The 25,485-nt window shown below is 38.2% G+C and overlaps 1 protein-coding gene across 4 annotated transcripts in view; it reads left to right on the plus strand.

Annotated features, from left to right (window-relative positions):
• Positions 1 to 24,342: 24,342 nt before the first annotated feature.
• Positions 24,343 to 25,485, plus strand: part of LOC149822948 (ADP-ribosylation factor GTPase-activating protein AGD5-like) — a 43,428-nt gene continuing 42,285 nt past the window's right edge. For 2 of the 4 annotated variants that reach the window (XM_089980446.1, XM_089980447.1), the window contains exons 1-2: positions 24,352 to 24,524; positions 25,320 to 25,378. In XM_089980446.1, the coding sequence (XP_089836572.1) occupies positions 24,474 to 24,524; positions 25,320 to 25,378 (110 nt within the window). In that variant the 5' untranslated portion in view covers positions 24,352 to 24,473. Of the gene's footprint in view, positions 24,525 to 25,319; positions 25,379 to 25,485 lie in introns of all 4 variants that reach the window. The other 2 variants (XM_089980448.1, XM_089980449.1) reach the window with 2 other exon arrangements.

Consider the following 25,485-nt stretch of genomic DNA (forward strand, 5'->3'; position numbering starts at 1 on the left):
TACTGGGGCGTATATAGAGTTGAACAAAGACTATTATTTTTATGGTTGTCAACGGGTCAAGTATCTGACCCAACAGGGTGCACTCAAACCTACCCAAATAACAAGAGCTTTGGAGTTCAGGCTATGTTGGGTTGAGAAAGTAAAACCCTAAACCATCCTATATAACACATTTTTCTATATAAAAACTTTTTTTTAAAGGCAAGCTGGGGTTAAGCGGACCCATACCAGAACAACAATCACCTCATGTAGCAGAGGGATTCGATCATGGGCCTTTAGCTTGACACAGGACCACGCTTACCATATAGGATACCACCTCAGTGATAATAATAATAATAATAATCAAACCCAATAATAATAATAATAATAACAATAACAATAACAGAAACCCAACCTATTGACAACCCTAATTATTCTCCATCAAGTGCGGCCACTCTATGAGACAACTTTGTTAAGGGTGCATCATGTGCATGGTGTTAGATTAAAAATCCATCGAAAACTAAAAGGACTGATTTACATGTTCTCGCTAAATCATTGAAACAAAAATGAAATCCAAACTTAATGTGGAATCGTACCTGAATCCATTGGTGCTCTGATAGACCGTTGACGGTATAATCTTCCAGAACCTGTATATGTGACCCTTTTCCTTTCTCTAAACCTAATGAGAGAGTGACTGAATTCTCTTTCTGACTTATGGAAAGCCTGAAGAGAGGGCTATTATACAAGATTTGGGGACCATAACATAATGTATTTAGGAGTTTGTCTTCAATTCAACTCATTACAAAATTGTAAATAGGCTAGGTCTCTTTATATAGTGTATCATACCATATGAGACATCACAAGGCCCAACCGGATTAGATCACATAAACCGGGCATGAACCTAAGGTAGTTTTACGATGTGTGGTTCAGCGCATATAGGCCTACATGATTTTCTAACAATCTCTCACTTGTGCCACATACGCAACCTTATGGTCACATATTGTAACCTTATGAGCTCAAAAATACTCTTTTATCAATTGATATCTTTATCAATCCGGTCAATTGATCATGTCAACATAGAACCAAAGCGGTCTTCATTACAAATAATGTAATTGAACCCATCAATGATCACGTATATTGACAACCAAATGACATGAATCAAGTATGGATGTGAAGCATAGAAATTACATGCAATGTGATCAAACATGCTTATTTCCAATTGATCCTTCATGAAAACTTTAGTGAGATCACAACATAATGAAACTGAAACTTTAACTTTATACCAAAATGGCAAAAAAAAGTTTATTATATCATAGAACGTCTAAATACAAACTCCCACTAAACCAACATATCATAAAATGACAAAACACCCATGCGAGCAGTATGCTCGTGAAAGACTTTGGGTGGCAAACCTTTGGTAAGCAAATCCATAATCATAGAGTTTGTGTCAATATATTCTATCGATATCTAACCATTCTAGACTCTTTTTTTAACAACAAGAAACTTAATGTCAATATGTTTTGACTTCAAAGAACTCATATTGTTATTGTAATATAGCACTGCTGAATTATTGTTACAAAATAACTTTAGTGCTCTTTCAACATTATCCAAAATTCACAACCTTGTGACAAAATTACATGGCCATATCTCATGGTTGGATGCCTCATAACAAGCTACAAATTTTGCTTCCATGGTAGAAGAAGCAATGAGTATCTGCTTGGCACTCCTCCAGGAAATAGCTCCTCCGGCCAACAGAAAAACATAACCTAACATGGATCTGCGACTGTCTTGCCATCCCGCAAAGTCAGAATCAGAATACTCAATGATCTCTAACTTATCTGACTTCCTATATGTGAGCATGTAACCTTTTGTTCTCTGCAAATACCGCATAACCCGTTTGACTATTTTCCAATGATTCATACCTGGGTTACTAAGATATCTACCTAACATCCCAACAATGTATGCTAAATTTGGACGCATACATACTTGAGCATACATAAGACTCTTAACAGCAAATGTATAGAAAATCTGTTCCATATTCTTAATTTAAGACTGGTGTTTGGGGCACTGAGCGAGACTAAACTTGTCTCCTTTAGCAATAGGAGTATCCTCTGGTTTGCAATCCTTTATGTCATACATTTCCAGAATCCTTTCGATATAGCTCTTTTGTGATAATCCAAGAATACCTCGAGAATTGTCTTGATGTATTTGGATCCCTAATACAAAAGAGGCATCCCCAAGATCTTTTATTTCAAATTTCTTTGTCAGAAATCTCTTGGTTTCATGCAGTATGCCTATATCATTGCTAGCCAGCAATATGTCATCCATATACAAAATCCGGAAAATAAATTTACTCCCACTGAACTTAAGGTATATGCATTCATCAACAATATTCATCTCAAAACCAAATGAGAGGACAACTTGATGAAATTTATGATACCACTGACGAGAACCTTGCTTAAGTCTATAGATGGATTTCTTTAATTTGCAAACCATTTTCTTGGCATTGCTTGAGATAAAATATTCTGGTTGGACCATGTATATTGTCTCATCGATATCCCTATTAAGGAATGCAGTCTTAACATCCATCTGATATAGCTCTAAGTCATAATAAGCCACAAGTGCCATTATAATCCTAAAAGTGTCATTCGTAGAAACTAGAGAGAAAGTCTCTATGTAGTCAATGTCTTCCATTTGAGTAAACCCTTTTGCAATAAGTCATGCCTTATATCTTTCCACATTACCCTTTAAATCTCTTTTGATTTTAAATATTCAATTACAACCAATGAGTTTCATACCTTTAGGTAATTGGAAAAGATTCCTCACGTCATTGTCCCTTATGGATTTAATCTCTTCATGCATTTCTTTAATCTACTTTTGAGAGTTAGAACTTTGTGTGGCTTGATGGAGGTTGATTGAATCATCTTTCATTAGGCCAGTATCACCCTCATGTTCTTGTAAAAAGATAATATAATCATCTAAAATTGTCTTTCTTCTCTCTCTAGTAGATTTTCTAAATGGCATTGGTTCTTGAGGTGTTTCTTGAGGTTGTTGAGTTTGAACTCTAAGAGTAAAAGCTTGATTTTTGGATAAGGAGGTCTAAAGCATTACCTTAATCCGAATTTGTTTAAACAATGTTAAGAATAGAAATTTGATCATTGTGATCTACAACTGTAGGAAGAGAAAAAGACTCTTATTCAAAAGCAATGTCTTTTACTGTATCACTCCCCCCAAACTCAACACCCTCAAAGAAACAAGCATTTTTCGTTTTGAAAAAAGACTTATTCGCAAGCTCCTAAAACTTATAGCCCCTGGATCATTTAGAATACCCAACAAAATAGCAGCTAACCGTTCTAGAATTCAGTTTCTTTTCATATGGCCTATAGGGCCTAGCCTCAGCTGGACATCCTCAAATATGAAAATGTTTCATACTAGGCTTTTGGCCTATCCATAATTCGTATGGGGTCTTGATTACTGTTTTAGAAGCTACACTATTCAAAACATAAGTTGTAGTCTTTAATGCTTCTCCCCAGAGGAACTCTGGTAAGGTAGAATGAGAAATCGTACTCATTACTATATCCTTAAGAGTCATGTTTCATCTTTCAGCAACACCATTCATACTAGGGGTGCCTGACATAGTATATTGAGGGGCAATCCCACATTCCTCTAGGAATTTAACAAAAAGCCTTGAACGCTGTTCACTGAATCCATCATATCTGCCATAGTACTCACCACCACGGTCAGATCTAATGGTCTTAACTCTTTTGCCAAGTTTGTTTTCAACTTCAACCTTAAACGATTTAAACACATTAAGGGATTGAGACTTTCATGAATTAAATATAGGTATCCATAATGAGAATAGTCATCTATGAATATAATAAAATATTATTAACTATTCCAAGAAGCTATAGGGAAGGGTCCAAGCATATCAGTATAGATCAACTCTAAGACATTCGTTCTCCTTTCAACACCTAATTTCATTTTGTTTGTTCATTTCTCTTTTATACACTCAACACAAATCTAAAAGTCAGTGAAATCAAGAATCTCACTCGACACAAGCCTTTTAACTCTTTGTTTAAAAATATGCTCTAAGCGCTTGTACCATAATAAAACAGAATTCTCATTTGTTAATTTTTTTTTGTACCGCAAGAACTTAATTGCAAGGTTTCATTAAATAAGGCAATAGTATCAACCAAATAAAGGTTATCAACCGTAGATAAAAAACCAGTTTCAATAAGATTTGAATCAAGAAATAATTTAAATTTATTATTTTCAAATAAATAAGAATAATCATATTTGTCCAAAATAAAAATAAAAACCAAATTCTGCCTAAAAGATGACACAATAAATGTTTCTTTCAAATCTAAATAATTTTCAGTCTTTAATAGCAACCTAAATGTCCCTATTGCCTCAACTTCAATTGTTTTGTCATCGCCCGCATAGATGAATCTTTCAACATCAATTGGCAGTCGACAACTTAGGCAACTCTGCATAGACACACTTATGTGAATGGTAATACCAGAATCCATCCACCAAGTGTGTTCGGACACAGAAGTTAAATTAACTTCAAAACAAACCAAAGTAAGGAGTGTACATTTCTTCTCACACCAGGCATAATACTTGGTACAATTCTTCTTCATGTGACACTCCCTTTTGCAAAAGAAACAACTAGACTTTGGGTTTTAATGTATTTTGTGTTTCTTCTGTGGTTAAAGGTCAACTGCAGTTTCCTCGATCTTTTTCTTTTTTAAAAATATGTCCTTAGAGGTTATTGTCAAATGAGCATTCACAGTCTTCTCTTGCTTCATCATGTCCTCTTCTTTCACACAGTGTGAAATGAGTTCATTTTTCTTTCTAGCAGTTATAATTGACCTTAAATTGTCTGTATTGTGCGGGAAGGGATATCAAAACCAAGTGCACGAGTAAGTCCTTAGACAACTCTAACCTTAATGCCTTGAGTTTTGAAGCAATATGAGACATCTCTATGATATATTCCTGAATGTTTCCTTTACCCTTATACCTCATTGAGACAAGACTCGAAAGAAGAGTACTTGTCTCAGCTTTTTCATTTTTTGCAAAACATTTTTCAATTTCTTCAAAAAAATGTTTGGCATTTACCTCTTCGGACATGGTGCCCCTAAAGGATTCAAGAATTACATGTTTCATGATCATGAGATCGATCACACCGTTCAGAGTTCTTTTTATCCTCAATAAAACTCTTATCCATAAAAGCGGGGGGGGGGGGGGTGATCTTCTCGTAGTGCAAGATCCACACCCAAGAACAATTATAACGTTCTTTTTCTAGTTATTAAAATTAGAACCACTAAAAATAGAGCTAGAATTAATATTCGCAGATATTGTAGAAGCAAAGGTATTAATTGAATAAAGAACATACAAGCTCATGGTTAACATATATTTTCACATGCAATAACATAAAATAACATATTTAAACAGTGGTGAACCCCATCATAAGATACCCAACATAATATTGTCACTTAGCCTTTGGACAAAAGTGTCAATTTGTAAGTGGTACTCTCAATACAGTAATCAAAACATGAACAATCAGTCTTGTCAAATAACGAGCCTTTCTTTGAATCGACTCATTATTCATATGAAAAATTGAATAATTGTTTCATATTTATTACTGAAAATATATAATTGGGTTTAACCAAATAGTAATCTTTTTTGAGGCCGATCACTATTCGTATGAACCACAAACATACAAACATCACAATATTCTAAAATGAACAAACCTGCATAGGAGAGGTTACTTTGGCAACATATTGATTCAATTAATTCAATTTAAAATGTTGGACCTAGAATCATAAATAATACCAATGTTCGAATATGTCAACACATGCATATAAATATAATTAAGCATAATCAATAAAGTGGATGGGCCGAAAACTAGCCAAAAATAAGCCATGTCAAAATGACCCACAATGTGCTCCAAAATAGCCTTATAATTTTTTTTATGCATATGGGTCTGTCCAAACCCAGGTACAGACTTGCACCACCAGGTTGAGTCCAAACAGGCCTGACTCGCAAAATGATGTAGCTAGACCCAATTTAGTCCCTTAAAACAAATGGAGACTAAATCAGTCACATGCCCCATGACCGAATAGGACCTGAGTTGGTTCGACCCGACCAGTAACGAAACTCGATTCAGGTCTCCTTAAGGGGGCCTGTACCCAGTAACATATAGGACTGAATCGTCCCTAAAAACCGATGTCAAGTCAGCCCTGTCCCAGCTAAGCTGGTTGAAGAGGCCAATGAATCGGCCTGACCCGATTGAAGAGGGCAGCGAATCGACCCTAGCCCGGCCGAGCCAACTGAATAGGGAGCTGAATCACTCTGGCCCGACTGAACATGGCAGCAAATCAGCCCTGACCTGGCTGAGCCAGCTGAAGAGGGTGCCAAATTGACCTGGCTTGGCTGAGCCGGCTGAAGAGGGTGTCGAATCGGCCCAACCGATAAGCAAATCATTCAGCCTATCTGAGTCAACTAACAGGCGCCGAACTGGCCCAAAGGTAGTTTCGCCTGGTCTGACCCGTCTTGCTCATCCTAGGTAGATGGTAGTGTGATTCGCCCAGATCGCTGCAATCCCTGAAGACTGAACAAGTCGGCTCACCCGACCGAATCACATGAGGTCCAGAATGGACCCCGATGCTCACCGACGGACAACTGAATAGAATGCCATAAACTTCCATCGGTGGGAGGGACCGAACCCAGAAACCGACTACCGCCGACAGAGGGTGAAAGTAGAACCCGATGATAGCCAAAAATGGCCTAAATGGCCAGTGAGCCAAGTTTATCCAATGATGGTCAAAAACAATGCAAGAAGGTCCAATCGACCCTTCTTCGTCTGCGCCTTGATGCCGATCAAAACAAAAAATATGAAACATATAATAAAAATCATATGTTTCAACGATTCAACGAGAACATGCGCTCTGATACCAATTGTTGTATTAAAAATCAACCAAAAACTAAAAGAACCGATTTACATATTCTCGTTTAATCATTGAAACAAAAACAAAATCCAAACTTGATGCGGAAGCGTACCTGAATTCATTGGTGCTCTGGTAGACCGTTGACAGTATGATATTCTAGAACCTATATATATGACCCTTTTTTTCTCTAAACTTAATGAGAGATGGACTAAATTCTCTTTCTGGCTTATGGGGAGCCTAGAAAGAGGGTTATTATATAAGGTTTGGGGACCATAACCTAATGTATTTACGAGTCTGTCACCAATTCAGCCCATTACAGAATTATAGACAGGGCAAGTCTCTCCACATAGTGTACCATACCATATCACAGGGCCCAACCGAATTAGATCACATAAACCAGACCTTAACCTAAGTCAATTTTACGTTGTGTTGTCCAGCATATGTAGGCCCACACAAATTTTTAACACATGGATGTCTTCCAATGCAATACGTTGTCCAACATATCTAACACAAAGAGCTGGTCACACTTACTCAGCCTACCATACCTATGATCACCATGTCTGTGGCATAAAACTCCAAAGCTAGAAGCTCCGTCCCTAGGGCCTATGTTGGGTGTTGGCTTGCACAGAGCTATGACACCCATGGTAATCAAACCTTAACCACCTCTTAAGCGGCCAAGGCCCCACCCACTATGTTAACCCCTCTATATATTGTCTCCATGACTCAGTCCAATTAGGCTCACCTCATACTCTAATGGGCAGACCATGGGCCGAGTGTTTGCCAAAAGGGTGCTTTGACTTGGCTTAGAGTTTTAAATAGAAAATATATAAAAACTAGTCAAACTTCCAAGTCACTATACCCCCAAACCACTACTTAAAGTTTCAAATAAAAAATATAAAAAGACAAGTCACTCTTAGGCTCTTGGCCTATCCATCACTAAAGAGAAACATGCACAATAGGAATAACTTATTTTATTTCCTTATTCAAGAAAATGGAGAGTAATTTTCCTTAGACTGGACAAACATGATTTGTTTCAAGTATGAAGATAATTTTGCAAACCAAATTTTTGAGAAATGTTTAAGACCATAAAGGGATTTCTTGAGGCGGCAAATATGTTGTGCCCCCTGATTGAAAAATTTGTAAGGCATTTTCATGTATACCTCTTCATCAAAATCACTATGAAGAAATGCATTGTTAACATCAACTTGATATAAATGTCAATTTTGTACGGTAGCAATAGAAAAAAGGCACTAAACTATGACAAGTTTAGCTAATGGAGCATATGTCTTATTGTAATCTAGTCCTTCGAATTGTGTGTATCCCTTTGCGACTAATCGCGCTTACCTTATACCTTTCTACAGAACCATCATATCTATATTTGATTTTATAAATCCATTTGCATCTCACTGGTTGCTTCCTTTCAGGTAAACTAGTCACCGACCAAGTGTTACTCTCCTCAAGTGCTTTGACTTTAGTGGCCATAGCATTGCACCAATATTGATTTTTCATGGCTTGAAGGAAGGCTTTAGGTTTAGAACTTTGAGTGATGGCTGCTAAGAACACTTAGTGGCAATGATAGAACATATTATAAGAAAGAAAATGGTTGAGTGGATGACTAGTGCTTAGAGCTACATCGCCCAAATTGCCTCATTGAAGTACGGGAGCTACCGAGTAACATCTAAACTATTTGAGATACGATGGTGGGTGATAGACTCGATCATATTTTTGGATTGGAGTTGATTCATGTGTATGACTTGGAAAAATGATTTGATAGATATTAGTGTTTCCTTGCATGAGGACTCGTGAGGGGAGGAATAATATTGAATTTGTGAACCATTAAAAATGGTTATAACAGACTCAGGGCTTTGGCTTTGTAGAGGAGGTTCTTGTGGCTTAAAAATGGGTACTAGCAATAAGCTAATGTCATTATCATGAGGAGGTTTATGATCTCGAAAAAGAAAATTGTTTTCATAAAATTTGACGTCTCTACTAACAAATTTTTTATTCAACTCTATATCATACACTTTGTACCTAACTTAACCATATGGATATCTCACGAACACACATTCTCTAGCATGATTATCAAACCTGTAGGTATGGTGGATGTTATGGGCGTAACAAAGGCATCCAAAAACTTTTAAATGATCATATTGAGGTATTTTATCGTGTAAGACCTTATATGGTATTTTACCCAATGGTTTTGAGGAAAGACGATTTATGAGGTATGTTGCAATGATAATACATTCTCCCTAAAACTTGATTGGTAAATTAGCCTCAAACAAAAGGCATGAGCCACATTTAACAAATCTCTATGCTTGTGTTCAATGCTTCAGTTTTGTTGGAGAGTTGCCATACAACTATGTTAACGGTTGTTTGCCTTTTCTCTAAGGTATCTAGTTATAGTGTGAGAGAAAAATTCAATACCATTATCAGATCGAATACTTAAAACATTAGTATTAAATTGGGTTTCAACCATCGCAATAAATTTTTTAATAACATCAAAAGTTTTGGATTTGCGCCTCATGAGGTATACCCACGTGCAATGACTATAATCATCTACTATGGTTAAGAAATATTAGGCTCTTGACATAGATAGAGTTGGGTATGCCCCCCTCCCCCATATATCACAATAGATTAGTTCCAACGATTTAGATGTTGAGATTGAACTATATGGAAAAAGTAAAGTAGTTTGTTTGGCCTTATGATAGATGACACAATGGTCATTGGATATATGCTCATGCACTTTATTAGAATTAATAAGAACTTATAATCAAGAATTTGACAAATGTCCAAGTCTGTGATGCCAAGGATTGGAAGAAGAAGATGATAACTTGTCTCAAGTTGATAATTTCTTTTTTGATCTAATAAATTCTAAGAGCATTTGATTAAGAAAACTGTTCTCAGAGTTTTGGCCAGACTTCAACAGTAGACTTCACATAAATGGCACTCGATGCAAGATCTTTATGCATCGAGTTAAGTATCCATGACAACACCATGTTGTTACAATGTTGGTCAAAGATGGATCGGGCTTGGCGATAGTTCCATTGACAAAGCCCAACTTGTTCTTGGCGCTTAACGACATGACCATAACTTTACTCCACATGGAGTAGTTGTCGCTTGTGAGTTGATGTGAAACCAACAAACTTCCTGGGTTATCAGAGTGGTGAATGAATAATGGATTTGACGTCGACTCTGCATTGGACGTCAATCCATTTTCGGACATGTCAGCATCGTTGCTGTTATCGAGTGAGGCCATTGACATCAATTTCAACATATCTGCTCCAATATCATGTAAAAATGGTAATCAGATGGAGGAACAAAAACGATAATTAGAGGAAGACGATGAGTTGGATTTTCTATATATTAATGAAAAAAAGAATACATATCACACATATATGTCTGCTCGATTTTCCTTTTCCTTAAATCAAGCAGATCAATTACATTTGGGAGGTCGATCCCTTATCCTTTCATTTAGGAAAGGTTGACTTTTTCTCATATACATGATAGATCCCTTATCCTTGGGAGGTTGACCTTATTTTATTTGGGAAAGGTTGACTTTTCTTGATACGACAGATCCCTTATTCTTTTCCTGATATACATGATATTTACAACAGTAAAAACAAAAGTAAATAAGTAAATGCTAATAGAGACACACAATCACACATGCACACACATGAAGTTTCGCACACTCTTGCTAAAAAAACTATATTGCTCCAAAGTTGTATTACATATATAGAGAGAGAAATGAAAACCTAAACGTACCAATCCTACCTATTAAGATTTTTTTTGGCATTTTTTTTGAGATTCCGACTTATGTGTTCAACATTATTTATTTACTAAAAATTGAAGCTTGGATCATGCATTTTGGATGGAAAAAATGGTATTTGAAGCCTAAAAAATTTATGAAAATTGTAGAGCTTTGATTTTTTAACTTTATAAAAACCTATCCATGCATCAGAATCAAATGATTCAAGTGTCAATTTCTGGTAAATCAATCTTGTTGAATACGTCTCTAAAGTCAAAATTTCAAAAAAAAACATGTAATATATATATATATATATATTATGGGTGGCAAAGCAAAAATACAAGCTTTATTTTTAAGTGATCTCAAATTTCTTGCTGTATGAATGCATGGTTGGATAACTTCATCATCACATACGGACATAGGAATATTGCCCATATGCAGCATAACCAAGGATGTAATGGAAAAATTGATTCACGTGCACTAAAAACAGTACAAAATTGGACAACAAATTTTAAATAATGGATTTGATAGCAAAAGTTATGATCCCTTAATAAGCATACAGTTAATTAGGTTTTTACAAAATTAAATCTTATACAACGTGTTAATAACCACTTCACACCCCCACCCCCAAACGCATCCCAAACAGGAAGAAACTTCGTTCATGTCAGGACAATGCTAATAAGTGCTAAATTAACATGCACATTTGATTGAAGTGGTGAATAAAACTTGCACAGAATAGTGAAAGCAATATACATGCATTAAGAAAAGTAAAAACCCTTCTATATAACAGGCTCTAGTGGATATCACCAGTGATTTTTTAGCATAGGTAGAGATGGCAGTGGATTGGGCCAGGGGCGGGGGCGGGGACAGGGTCTCCACCCCACCCAGTCTCAAAATACTGCTCTCCATTCCTGCACCGGTTTTGATTTCCGTGTTTCATGTCCCTCCTTCCCTAGTTCAAACGGGATGAGGCTGGGTGGGGCCCCATTTCCCCTCGCTCCATTGCCATCCCTAAAGAATCCCCACCTTGATCCTTACACTGGTTTTGATTTTAACCTCCATCCCTGTTTCATGTCCTCCATCCCCGGTCAAAAAAGAGCGAGGCGGGGTGGGACCCGTTTTTCCGATCGACTGCCATCCCTAAGAACAGGCGAAGGATCCTGTATCAATAAAAAAACAAAAACGCTCAAAATGGGCAATATGTAGCAACTAACAAGAAGACATGGACAACTGCCCTTGGGTTGCACACGAGGCAAACATATCACGAGTCACAAGTTCCTCATGCACGACGAACCGCGTGCAAGCCACAACTCAGCTGATCCTCCGCTGCAAGTTTAATGGAAACAAGTGAAGCTTCATCACCGCACTCGCCCTACCCAACAACGGGATCGCCAAATGTCGCAATCCAATGCGGCTTTATCAAATAAGAACCAGTCGGTTTCTCGACCCTCTTCAGTGACCACTCCAGGCAATGAAGTTACACCTTCATCCAGGGTTGCTCCCATGCAGGACATAGAGGTGGAACAAACCCCAAATTTTTCTACCCAACTAAACATGGAGATATCCTTTGGTTTCGTGGGAAACAGTGGGCAAAACGCAGTTGTTGAAGACCTTGTCATAGAGCCTCCGACGGGAGTTGTTGCCGGTGAGGAGCCCCATCAACGTGCCCAAGAGGCTCGGATCCTTCCCCTGAGCTTCTGGCGAAAGTCATCTCCGGCAAAGAACGCCGGCAACAGGTACTCGGGGGAGACGTTACAACGAATGAGAGTTCTTAGCGGGAACATTCACAGGCTTGGGCGTAAATGGGCCATCAAATAGCTGATATGCTCCAAAACCATAAACTTGAAGTGGTGTTCCTTTTAAAAACTAAGGTTATGTTTCGGAATCAATGTTTGAGGGATTTGCAAAGAGTCCCAAGAAATATAAAAACTGGAGTTTAAGGAAAATGAATTTTAAAAGAGTTGTGGATTTCTTCTATTGTTTGGAAGCAATATTTTCAAGAATTCAGACCTTCAACTCCTCTCCATTCCTCACCATGTTTTGTTGTAGGTGAAGGTAGTTGTAAGTAGAGGTGGGCGTAAGTAGAGGTGGGCAATGAGTCAGGCACCCGAACCCAATCAGTTATGGGCTGGGCTAGGGCTTATAAATTAGGTCCAAGTTTGACCCAATCTGAGCCGAAACATACGGAGTCCCGGCCCAGCTTGACATATATATATATATATATATATATATATTATATATAATGTGTGTATATGTATTTTATATATAATATAATATATATATTTTATTTAATACAATAAGTTTGGGTTAACTTGATTAGGCTCACGAGCATAACAGGCAGGCTGTGGGCCGAGATTTTCTCAACCAGTCGGTCTGAACCGGGTTGTTGGCCCAACCCATCAATTTATGCGTTGGGCTTTGACCATGCCGGTTGGGTCAACAGCCCAGTTAGCCTGGTTCATTAGCGGCCCGGGATGTCTCGTTGCCCACCCATAATTCTTAGGCTCTTAACTGCATAATTATTGCAGTTAATAATGAAGTAAAATTGGTGAATATAGGATTTATTAAGATAAATAAGGTAAAAAAACACACACATTCTTAGCCAACCACATTTGAACTTCAACGTCCCAACACAAGGTGTCGTGCGCTAACAGCTCCTACCAAACAAGCGGAGCCCCTGTTGGTAGTTGAGGATACATTTCGTGACCAAGAAAATATATAATTGTTCACAGGAAACGTGGCTGGCTAAAAGCTACCATTTACCAATGTAACAAGGACACCATACTTAATTTATGTTGATTTTTTCATCGAATACAAGAGACACGAGACACGGGTGACTAGCCAACAGCTAATATGGATGTATGTGTTGAGGACAGCTATATATATATATATATACTATTTGTATGTAAATAAAACTTTAGCCTTTTTCTATTAGGAACGAAAGGGCATTTTTTATGCAGCGATGCTGCATGTTGCAGTGCCGCTGCTGCCGGACAGCCACCCATCTCAACATTTTTCAAGATGGAAACCACACTTCTAAGAAAAGAACGAGAGAGGAGAGAGAAGCTCTGATGGCTGCAGGAGAAACCCCAATAAGGTCGGCTCTTCTTGCTTTACATTAAGTAAACTTATGTACATAAATTAGGGTACGAAAATACCCATTACAGACAATACTAAAATTACATCATGCCATTAATGAGCATGTGTTAAAATAGATAAAACGAATTGGGTCTTAATCACGTGAACGACTACGTCTTTTCACCCTCCCTAAAGTTGTACATGGTTTTGAATCATGAACAACTTGTCTTTTAACATCCAAAATATATCCTTGATAAGTCCTTTTGTAAATAAGTCAACAACTTGATCAGCAGTCTGAACATATTTTAGTTCAATTTTTTTTTCTTCGACCTTTTGTCTTACAAAATGTTGATCAATTTCAATATACTTAGCACGACTGTGGTAGATAGGATTGAATGACATGTTGACAGCACTTTGATTATCACACAAGAGAATGCTTTTAGAAATCGATTATCCTACTTCTGTCAACAGGTGTTTGATCCATGTTACTTCAGTTGTAGCAGCTGCCATTGATCTATATTCAGCTTTTGTGCTCGATCTGGCTATGCCCTTTTGTTTCCTACTGCTCGAGAAATGCCAAGATGGGTGGCTGCAACGATGCTGCATAAAAATGCCCTCTTCCTAGTGTTCGGATTGGTGGTTGTCATGCAGCGCTTCTGCATGTAACCATAATCACAAATCTCACGAGACACTGGGAACGTGGAGTATGGTATATCATCATACACTTAAACTGCGTGCGATCAACGGTGATTAATTTTTTTTGCATTCTTTGGTATTTAACATGGTTTTCAACTGCTGCTAAAGACTTGGGCCCAAGTTTGTAGCGACGGTCCGAAACTGCGCTAAATTGTTTGAAAAAATTGGCTTTCCCACAAGTGTGAACTGATGGAAACAATATATCGATGACAATAGGAGAAAATATATCAACAACAGAAAAAAAAATACACACAGATTTACGTGGTTCCCTTTCAAACTGAGGTACGTCCACGACGACCAATAGGTCAACACCTTCCACTATTTTCAAACAGAGTTTACAAAGTGGTCAAAGAACATAAACCCTTACAAACACACGAAGGTGTAACGAAATAAACAAAGATGATATACCTCACTGAAGAATAAAGAACAAATGCTCTGAAGAACTAGCCTCATGAAGTTGTCCTGAAAGAAGTGTAACAACACTTCTTGCCTTTGTTCACAACACACCCTTTCGGTGCCCTAAAATTGTATCTCACACTCTCTCCACAAGTTACAGTGTGCCTAAATGCCTTATCACAAATCGCTATCCAGCGAAGCCACAAATCGCTATCGACAAATCGTTGATCCTTAAAACTCTGAACAACTGAATTGTTATTCAGCTGAGAGGACTTCTACAAATCGCTATCCAGCGAATATAAAAAATCATCCTTAAGAAGATCAAACATCGTGCTTGAGAATTCTGTCATGATAATGAATGTGCATTGATCTAATGATCATACCATAAATGATTAGTTATCGGACGATCTATTTCCAAGATAGATGGGTCCCATAAGGAGGGAAACCCAACAATTCTCCCCCTTCCCGACTTATGTGAAGGCTTTGACCATCCTTGCTAGAGACCGACACTTCCCAAGCTTGTCCTTGGGCAATGCCTTAGTCAACATATTTGATGTGTTATCATCAGTGTGAACTTTTTCAAGTTGCATGAATTTGTCATTCAAGACATCTCGAATCCAATGGTATCGAACATCAATATGTTTTGGTCTTGAATAAAATGTAGAATTCTTACTCAAGTGAATTGAACTCTTGCTATCACAATGAAGAACATACCTTTATTTCTTTAAGCTCAACTCTTGGAAGAATTTCTTCAACCACAATAATTCCTTACTTGCTTCTGTAATGGCGATGAATTCAGCTTCTATGGTGGAGAGAGCTACAAATTTCTGTAATTTCGACTGCCATGCAACTGCTCCCCCTGTAAAAGTAATCAAATACCCAGAAGTAGATTTTCTACTATCGACATCACCAGCCATATCAGAATCTGTGAACCCATCGAGAATAAGTTCACCATTTCTAAAACACAGACTTATCTTCGAAGTGCTCTGAAGATACCTTAGAATTCATTTCACTGTTGTCCAGTGTTCTTTCCTTAGATTTGACAGAAATCGACTAACAACTCCAACATCACGAGCAATATCAGGTCGAGTACAAACCATAACATACATTAAAGAACCTACTGTCGAAGCATAGGGAATGTTTTGTATCTTGATTTTTTCTTCATCATTTGCAGGACATTGACTTGAGCTAAGTTTGAAATGACCTGCAAGAGGACAATTAACAGGCTTTGCTTTATTCATGTTTAACCTCTCAAGAACCTTTTTGATATAATTTTCTTGAGATAACTAGATCAGCCCAAGAATCTGCTTTGTTGGACCTAAATCCTTCATGGAAAAGGTCTCACTCAGCTCTAACTTCATCTTGTTAATCCTATTGATGTCTTGGACCACAATTAGCATATAATCAACATAAAGCAAGAGAATGGTAAAGTTACCATCTGAGAATTTCTTCACAAACACATAATGGTTTGTGGAGGTTCTTGAATATCCATGCTCAGTCATGAAAGAATCAAATTTCTTGTACCACTGCCTTGGTGCTTGCTTCAATCCATACAAGTTCTTCTTCAGCTTTCAGATAAGGTGCTCTTCACCCTTGTCAATAAAGCTCTCAGGTTGCTCTATATAAATTTATTCTTCCAAGTTACCATGCAGAAATGCAGTCTTCACATCAAACTGCTTAACTTCTAAGTTCATGCTTGCTGCTATACTAAGCACAGTTCGGATGGAGGACATCTTCACAACTGGTGAGAAGATCTCATCAAAATCAACTCCCTTCTTCTGAGTAAAACCTTTCACAACAAGTCGTGCCTTGAATCTAGGTTGATAGTTGTTCCCATCAGTCTTCTGCTTGAAGACCCATTTGTTCTTCAACACCTTATTCCCTTTAAGTGGCTTTACCAGATTAAAGGTGTGATTCTTATGTAATGAATTCATTGCCTTAAACCACTCAGATTTATTTTCATTCTCCAAAACTTCTTGAAAAGTTTCTAGCTCACCTTGATCTGTAATCAACAAATACTCATTTGATGAGTATTTCCTATATGACTGTTTCTTTCTAGTAGGTTTCCTTATCAGAGTCTGAGGAAGTGGTTCTTAAGGTGTCTGCTCCCCCTCAATCTCTGACTCAACACTTCCTTACTCTGCATCATTATGAGATTATGACATCTCCTTCATGAAATCATGAACAACTGGTGCATCAAGAGGATCTAAATCAACAAGATCTCCTGTACTAGACTCTGATGGCTCAAACTTACCAATGTCTTCAATAGTCAGATCTTCCAAGAAGACAACACTCGACTTCTGACAATCATTTTATCAATCGGGTCATACAGTTTGTAGCCAAATTCTTCATGGTCATAGCTAAGGAATATGCACTGCTTGACTTTTGTATCAAGCTTGGGCCTCTTTTCCTTTGGAATATGAATAAATGCTCTGTAGTTGAACACTCTTAAGTAATCACAGAAAGCTTATTTTCCTGTCCAAACTTTCTCTGAAACATCTTCATTCTGTGGAAAAGAAGGAGACAAGTTGATAAGATCAACTGTTTTTCTCATTGCCTCACCCCAAAAGGATTTTGGCAACTTTGAGTGTGACAACAAACATCTGACTCTCTCAAGAATTGTGCGATTCATTCTCTCAGCAACCCCATTCTGTTGAGGTGTCATCCTTACGGTCCTTTCGTGATTGATGCAATACTGATCAAATGATTCAGTGTATTCGCCGCCATTATTCGAGCGAATACATTTCAACTGTCTACCAGTTTCTCTTTCAGTCATAGCTTGAAAATGCTTGAATACATTTAAAACTTGGTCTTTAGTTCTCAGTATATAAGCCCATAATTTCATAGAGTGATCATCAATGAAAGTCACAAAATATAGTGCACCACAAGTGTCTTAACCTTTAAAGGTTCACACACATCAGAATGTACCAGATCTAGAACATGAGATTTTTCGGATGCAATGCTTCTATGGAATGATACTCTATTTTGTTTTCCATGAAAGCAATGAACACATAGTTCTAAGGATGTACCTTCAACCCCTGCTAGGAGCTCTTTTTTGACCAAGACTTGCAGTCCTTTCTTGCTTATATGCCCGAGCCTTTTATGCCATAACTCTGTGGATGAGTCATTCTCCACAACATTCACAACACTCTTGCAAATCTTTGCTTGCAAAGTTTAGAGAGAGAAAGTCTTTCTTCTTCTTGCTACCACCAATGAACATTTGGTTAGCATCCACCTTCTATCACTGAAGGTGTTGTTATAGCCTTCATCATCCAACTTTCCAGCAGAGATGAGATTTAGTTGGATGTCTGGTACATGTTTAACATTTTTGAGCAATAATTTGCAGCCAACGTTTGTTTCCAAGCAAATGTCACCTATGCCAACAATCTTTGACACATCTTCATTTCTCATTCGGACATTCCTGAAATCACCTTGCAAATATAAAGTGAAGAAATCAGTCTGTGAGGTAACATGAAATGAAGCTCCAGAGTCAATTACCCAATTAGTCTCTTGACCGATCAAATTGATGCTAGTACCATCATAGATAACCATGAGCTCTCCATCTGTGACTACGACTGTGACACTTTCCTTTTCTTCTGAGTTTTTCTTTTTGTTCTGCTCCTTGAACTTGAGCTTCCTACACTCCCGCTTCATGTGCCCTTTCTTGTGGCAATAATAACACTCAACGTCTTTCTTTAAACTCGAGTGTGAGTGACCTCTGGATTTGTCACGACAGTGCAACGTCTTGCTCTTCTTCTCCTCCTTCGATTTTCAATCATAAGTGCCTCGGAGAGAGAAGGACTTGATGATTTTCTCCTAGTTTCTTCATTCAGCAGACTGCTGGTAACTTGACTCATCGTTACTGTTTCATCAGGTGCGGAGTTACTAACTGTGACCACCAAGGTTTTCCAACTCTCATGAAGGAAACTAAGGAGCAACAAAGCTTGCAACTCATCATCAAAAGTAATTTTCATTGTAGCCAACTAATTTACAATGTTTTTGATCTCATTTAGATGCTCTGGAATAAAGTTGCTCTCTTTATATTTGAGGTTCACAAGCTTTCAAAGTATAAAGACCTTATTCACTGTCGTCTTTCTATCATAAGGACTCTCCAGTTTGGTCCAAAGACCATGCGCAAAAGTTTCTGTTGATACATGTTGAAAAACACTGTCATCAATCCATTGCTGAATGAAACCAACAACTTTTCTGTCTAGCTTTTTTTACTTATCATCTTTCATCTCTTCTGGTTTGCCGCTATCACTCTCTATAGGTCCATCCAAATATTTACAGACTAAGAGGTCTTCCATTTTTGTTTTCCAGGTCATCCAGTTTGTGCTATTCAACCTGATCATACGCCCGACGTTGCTTTCTATGGCTCACACACAAATATAACAAACTAAAACTAAATGAACCAAAGCTCTGATACCAGATGTTGGAAAAAATTGGCTTTCTTACAAGTGTGAATTGATGAAAACAATATATCGATGATAATGGGAGAAAAATATATCAACAACGAAAACAAAAGAAAATACACACAGATTTACATAGTTTTCTCTCAAACTAAGGTACGTCTACAACGACCAATAGGTCAGCACCTTTCACTATTTTCAAACAGAGTTTACAAAGTAGCCAAAGAACATAAGCCCTTACAAACACACGAAGGTATAATGAAATAAACAAAGAGGATATACCTCACTGAAGAACAAAAAACAAATGCTCTGAAGAACCAGCCTTACGAAGCTGTAATGAAAGAAGTGTAACAACACTTCTTGCCTTTGTTCACAACACACCTTTTCGGTGCCCTAAAATTGTATCTCACACTCTTTCCTGCTATATTTTCGCTCTCTTCTTCTCTCTCTTATATCACCTATAAATAGATAATGAGACCCACATGTAATGCGGAAGACTAAACGTCATCCACAAGTTACAGTGCGCCTAAAAGCCTTATCACAAATCGCTATCCAGCGAAGCCATAAATCGCTATCCAGTGAAACCACAAATCGCTATCGACAAATCGCTGATCCTCAAAACTATGAACAACTAAATCGTCATTCAGCTGAGAGGACTTCTACAAATCGCTATCCAGCAAATATAAAAAATTGTTCTTCAGAAGATCAAGCATCGTGCTTGGAAATTCTACCGCGACAATAAATATGCATCGATCTAATGAGCATACCATAAATGATCAGTTATCAGACGATCCATTTTCAAGATAGATGGGTCCCATAAGGAGGGAAACCCAATATAAATACCCATTTTTTGAAAAAAAGAGACACACAACACACAGTCACAGCGTCTGAGTATCATCGGTCGCCCGATAAGCTCTTTCCATGAACATGATATTCAAGATAGGTGATATATTGAATATATCACATTTTACATGTAAATATCTTCCATTCCCTTCAATATGGGACTATTTTACATTCCAACAAAGGCATATTGATCTAAATGCCCTCAACCCCATTGGCTCTTTCTCTCTCTCTCTCTATATATATATACCATATATTATATAGAGTTTTTTAACTTGTTGATATTTTTTTGATTTTATTATAAAAAAAACTCATTTTTTTTAAATCTCTCAAGATATCCTTTTGCTCATAATATCCAAGGGTGTCAATGGGTTGGGTTTACCCGGACCCGGTCCAGGTATGGTGACAAATAAGAAGACCTGGGTCGGGACCCAAAGGTCCGATTAATACATGGATCTGTTTTAGTTTGTGAAATTTTATACCAGACCCGGGCCTGACCCGAGTTTCGATTAAGACCCACGAATTTTCAATGTAAAAATGATAACAAATTATTTTACTGGGTATGGTCCGTGTCTGGTTCATGTAGTTCTTATCGGGTCCGGGTAAAGTTTCTATTATAGTAGACCCGATTAGAATCGGGTCCAAATTCGATTAAACTTGGGTCCAGACCCAATACCATACCAAAAAATCTCGTCCAAGTCAAGTTCCACCTGAGTCTAAACCAAATCCGACCCGTTGACACCCACTCATAATATCCCAAAACGAGATTTGTGACTATGCATAACGTGGACACTAAGAACAAGAAGTTAATGAAAAGTTCCACTAAGAAATCCACCAATAAATGAATAATTTGGTTGGGTTCACTTTTTGCAGTACAATGCAGCAGCTCTTTGCTGCAGTATTCATTTACTTTTGAGAATGGAAAAGGGACTGATTTTCTCACGATTGCCATGATGATAAGAATGCGATTCCCATTGGCTACTAGGTAGAGGCCATTTCACTAAATTTATTAGCAAAAAAAAAATTACAAATTTAAAACCCTGGTTAATCCCTTCACATTATGGCCCAATCACTTGGGAGTGTAAATGGGTCGGATTTGAGTTGGTCTAGGCATTGATGTGTCCAACCTAATCGGATCTGACCTAGTCGGATCGAATCAGCCAAATCCGAATCGTGGCTTAAAATCCAACATTTACACATACTCAGATTTAGATTTTAGTTTTAATCAGATCTGACTCAGATTCAGATGTAAAACTCAATACTGAATCCAAATCTGATTATTAATTGAATCCTATTTTGGCTACAGAATCCGACCAAATGGATTTGAATTCATGTTGGATTCTACTTACATCCAACTCGTTGACATCCCTACGTGCACTATTGTTTGCTGATGCTGTTGACTGGATTGGGTCTGACCTGATCCAAATCAGATAACAGTGTAACGCATAAATGGGTTTGATTGGGTAATCAGGTCAGACCAGTACAAGTACGGGACATGTTTGTGTTGGATCAGGGTTTACCCCAACCTGCCCAAATAACAAGCAGTAAGGTTCCCATATCTTACTCAAAATCATGTCAGGTTAATAAAATGAATCCCCAAATCCAACGTGTATAAATTAAAAGGTATTTAAAATTATATTTACAACAAAAAATACATATAAAATACTCAGGTCAGCCAGATCAGATTGGATATCTTAGCAAAATTAAATCCCAAACCCGGCTCACATGAAAATTCAGGTAAAAAAAATCTATGCCCATACCCAGATATCCAGGTCCGGTTTGGGTTGGGTATCCAGCAAAAACCCATCCTATTGACAGCCCTATAGGCCCTTCTTTTCCCTGAAAAAAATAGATCAGATCTAGATTGAGATCCAACAGAAATACTCAAGTGAGAACCATGAGAAAAAATGACATTTGATTGGATAAAGTAGGGATATGTGATCCAGTCTTGTTCTTATTATCCAGGAGCTAGTGCTGGTAAATGAGCCAAGCGAAACAAGCTAATTGGCTCGGCTCGTTAAGGGTACACCCCTGTTTGGGCTCGACTCATGAGCTCGTCACAAGCTGAGCTGAGCCTAAGCTCATTATCTGGCTTGTTTTCTAAAAAAGGTATTTTTAAGTCTTTTTAAAGCTTAATAATATATAAAATATGTGTATAATATATGCATAAAACGTATATAATATGCATATTATATATAATATATCTGTAAATATATTATAAATATACAATATGAAAAATGAGCGGAGCTTGTCATGTTGTGCTTGGCTCATTTACCTAAACGAGCTGGCTCGTAGCTCCGATCACCAATCTCAATTTCTGAGCCGAGCTGAGCTGAACAGCGAGCTGCTCATCTCGTTTCTCAGCGCTAGCCCCGAACCAGCTTGGACAAGCTAAGGGTTCCTCCAATTCAGACCTGGACTTGGGCACATTTGGATCAATAATCCTGACCCTGATCCATTGACAAATTTTTAAGACCATAGTGACAAAATTTTTAAATCACAATATTTATCGGATACGAAATTATCGGGATATTTCCAAATAAAAAAAATCACAATATTTTAAAAATATGCCAGAATATCACTTTTTGTTGCTACCAAATGGATTGTAGTGTTGTCACTATGATTAGGGTGAGGAATATAAAATATGGCAACATATTAAAAATGCAATATGTGTCCTAATATTGGGTCCATGATTGATAACATAATGACAGTTTTATACTTGAATAGGATAGCCTGAGGTGGGGCCCACCCAGGCTGGTGGTGGTCCTGGCCCACTGGGCACTAGTGATGATGAACTGGACCAGCCTGCAATGTTCGGCAACGCCAGGCTTTGTCCAACCAACCCACCCGATCCTGTTTCCACACTAACCGAACCGGTTCACCACCCTTTGGCTCCTAACCCAGAAGAAGGCCTCAAGTTTTTGAATTTCTTGATATGAGCTAAGGATGTAAACCTATTCGGATCGGATATGGCCAATACCATATTCTACTAATTGAATGTTGGCTAAATGAATTCTAATCCAGATTTGGATACCATATTATCATTGTTCCTGTCAGAGCGTTCGATTTTGCACAAAATCATGCAAAATGATGAATCATGGTCTTTGACCATTGTTAAAGATCTGTTTTCTGCCTCAGACTTTAGTGGCAGTCAAGACCGCCGCTAAATCAGTTTTTTTTTTTACTAAAAAGATGGCACTGCTGATCTCGTGCGATCAGTGGCGCTCCATCCGAGTAACAGTGGACAAAATATTCGGCCACTGTTACTCCCGTCTCTCTCTCTCTTGCGATCAACAGCACTCCTTTGTCTCATGGTTGAAACTAGGTGAGACATCAAGACTTTTAACTTTTAACAACGAGGGTCCTGTGAAGGTGCAGTCAGTGATGAGAGGGGTTTCCCGTGGCGTAACAAAAACAAAGAAAGCAAAAATTTTCTTAGATTATATGGGTCAGATTTTGGCCATCGGGTCAACTCGACTCATGTGCCTGAGCCCAGACCGAGCCAGTTATAATCGGGCTTAGGCTCAACCTAGCTAACGGGCTGGCCTGTCAGGCTTTGTGCATTTTGCACATGGGTCTAGCCTGTTTCGGGCTCGATCAAGCAATCGGGCCAGGCCCAACTCTAATTTGATGGGCCCAGGCTGCATTTTACAACCCAGGTCTTATCCGAAACGGGTTGGATACCCAACGGCCCGTCAGGCACCCACCCCGATAGCCACCCCTATGTTCAGGTGCGCCCTGCTGAGTGGGATCCCGGACCAAGAATACTTATAAATAATATGAAGATCAAGCCTCCTCACAATGCTACCACATGTAGATCTAGCTCGGTCTATTTTCCCCAATACATCCTTAAATTATCGGTCAATCTCAAAAACAGCCTTGGTTGCATGCACGTGGCAGATAAAGCATGATGGCTTGATCTTCACGTTAATTTTTCTCATAAGGCGATACGGATACGTTGGCGTCCTCGAACGTCTCGAGTCGGGTCGTACCCGTTCCGAGTCGAAGGGATCGTGGAGAGAGAGAGAGGGAAAAGGAGGGAAAATACGGAGAAGGGAAATAGAGTGAAATGCACAACTATTTGTGCATTAAGCACTTGATCACCCTCAAGGCCTGTCAGGTGTGGGACCCAAGACCTGATGGAGGGCTATCATGTGATTAATGCACATATTTTTGTGCAATGATATTGCACTCGATCCGGACTCGGAAATAGAATAATAAAGACGATAAAGTCGAGACGGGAAATATTTTTCCCAACGGATTTCGTTCTCACGGAGAGAGAGAGAGAGCGTCTTCCTTCCTTTCTTTCGTCTCTCTCTCTCTCTCTCTCGATCGGACCCCTCTTGTGATCCCGTCCGGGCAGCTCGGGTAGAACGGGCAGCAATGAACGGGAAGGCCTCCGTCTCCAAGGAGCTCAACGCGAAGCACAAAAAGGTCCCTCATTTCCTCCTCCATCCTCCTTTTTTTTCCTTCGAATTTCCGATAAAATTGTCGATCGATTTTTCTAATTTTTGTTATTCGTCCTTTTTCTGCGTCTCCTTTTGATGAAGAATTTTGTGAAAAAATTCTCCTTTTTTTGGATTAGGGATTGACGGATGCACGTAGTTTCATATATTAGGAAACATATCATTTTGATTTGCCTCTTTTCGTGATTTTAGACCTTGGATTCTGTTTTTTTTTTCCGTTTTACCGATTTGATATTTAGGAATTCTTTTCTTCGATGATCGGTTGCTTCGCCTTGTAAATTACCAACCGCGGTGTTATCTTGGTCTTCTTTTTCGATTGAATGTTTTGCTTTTTAAAGTAAACAGCAAAAAGATCAAATTTCCGATCAAAATTTGGTCTTTTTGTTTTTTTCCCTTTGGTTCTTGGGTGCAATCTTGTTAAAAATCATCCCTACATTGTCATCGTTCCGTGGCTTGCACGTCTTCCGCAATAGCGCGTGGATCTTGCGAAATGAATGATCGGTTCATCCATTTTATTTTATTTTTATGTTTTTCCCTTTTATTTGTGCCCAATCTTTGAAAGTTTTATTTTTGATGGGATTTTGACCAAAAAAATCCAAATTTTCAGCTGAATGGCACGCAATTAGCGTGAGATGGTGCATTTAGAATGGCCAAATTTGATGCACGATGATCATTTTTGTTTTCCTTTTGGTTTTGCGATTGCAATATGTTGTTGGCTACTATAATTTTTCTTGACATAGTCTGTGGCGTTCTGATTTTGTAGATTCTAGAGGGGCTCCTTAAATTGCCAGAGAATAGGGAGTGTGCTGATTGCAAATGCAAGTAAGTATATGCATAGCCATTGCAATTGGTTTGTTATTCGTGTTACAAGTATAAGCAAACGAATGAATATCAAGATTCCCATGATAAACATTGCGTATCTTGGACGT

The sequence above is a fragment of the Nuphar pumila genome, chromosome 11 (genome assembly GCF_984573655.1).
Source record: "Nuphar pumila chromosome 11, dmNupPumi1.hap1.1, whole genome shotgun sequence".
NCBI classification, from domain to species: domain Eukaryota; kingdom Viridiplantae; phylum Streptophyta; class Magnoliopsida; order Nymphaeales; family Nymphaeaceae; genus Nuphar; species Nuphar pumila.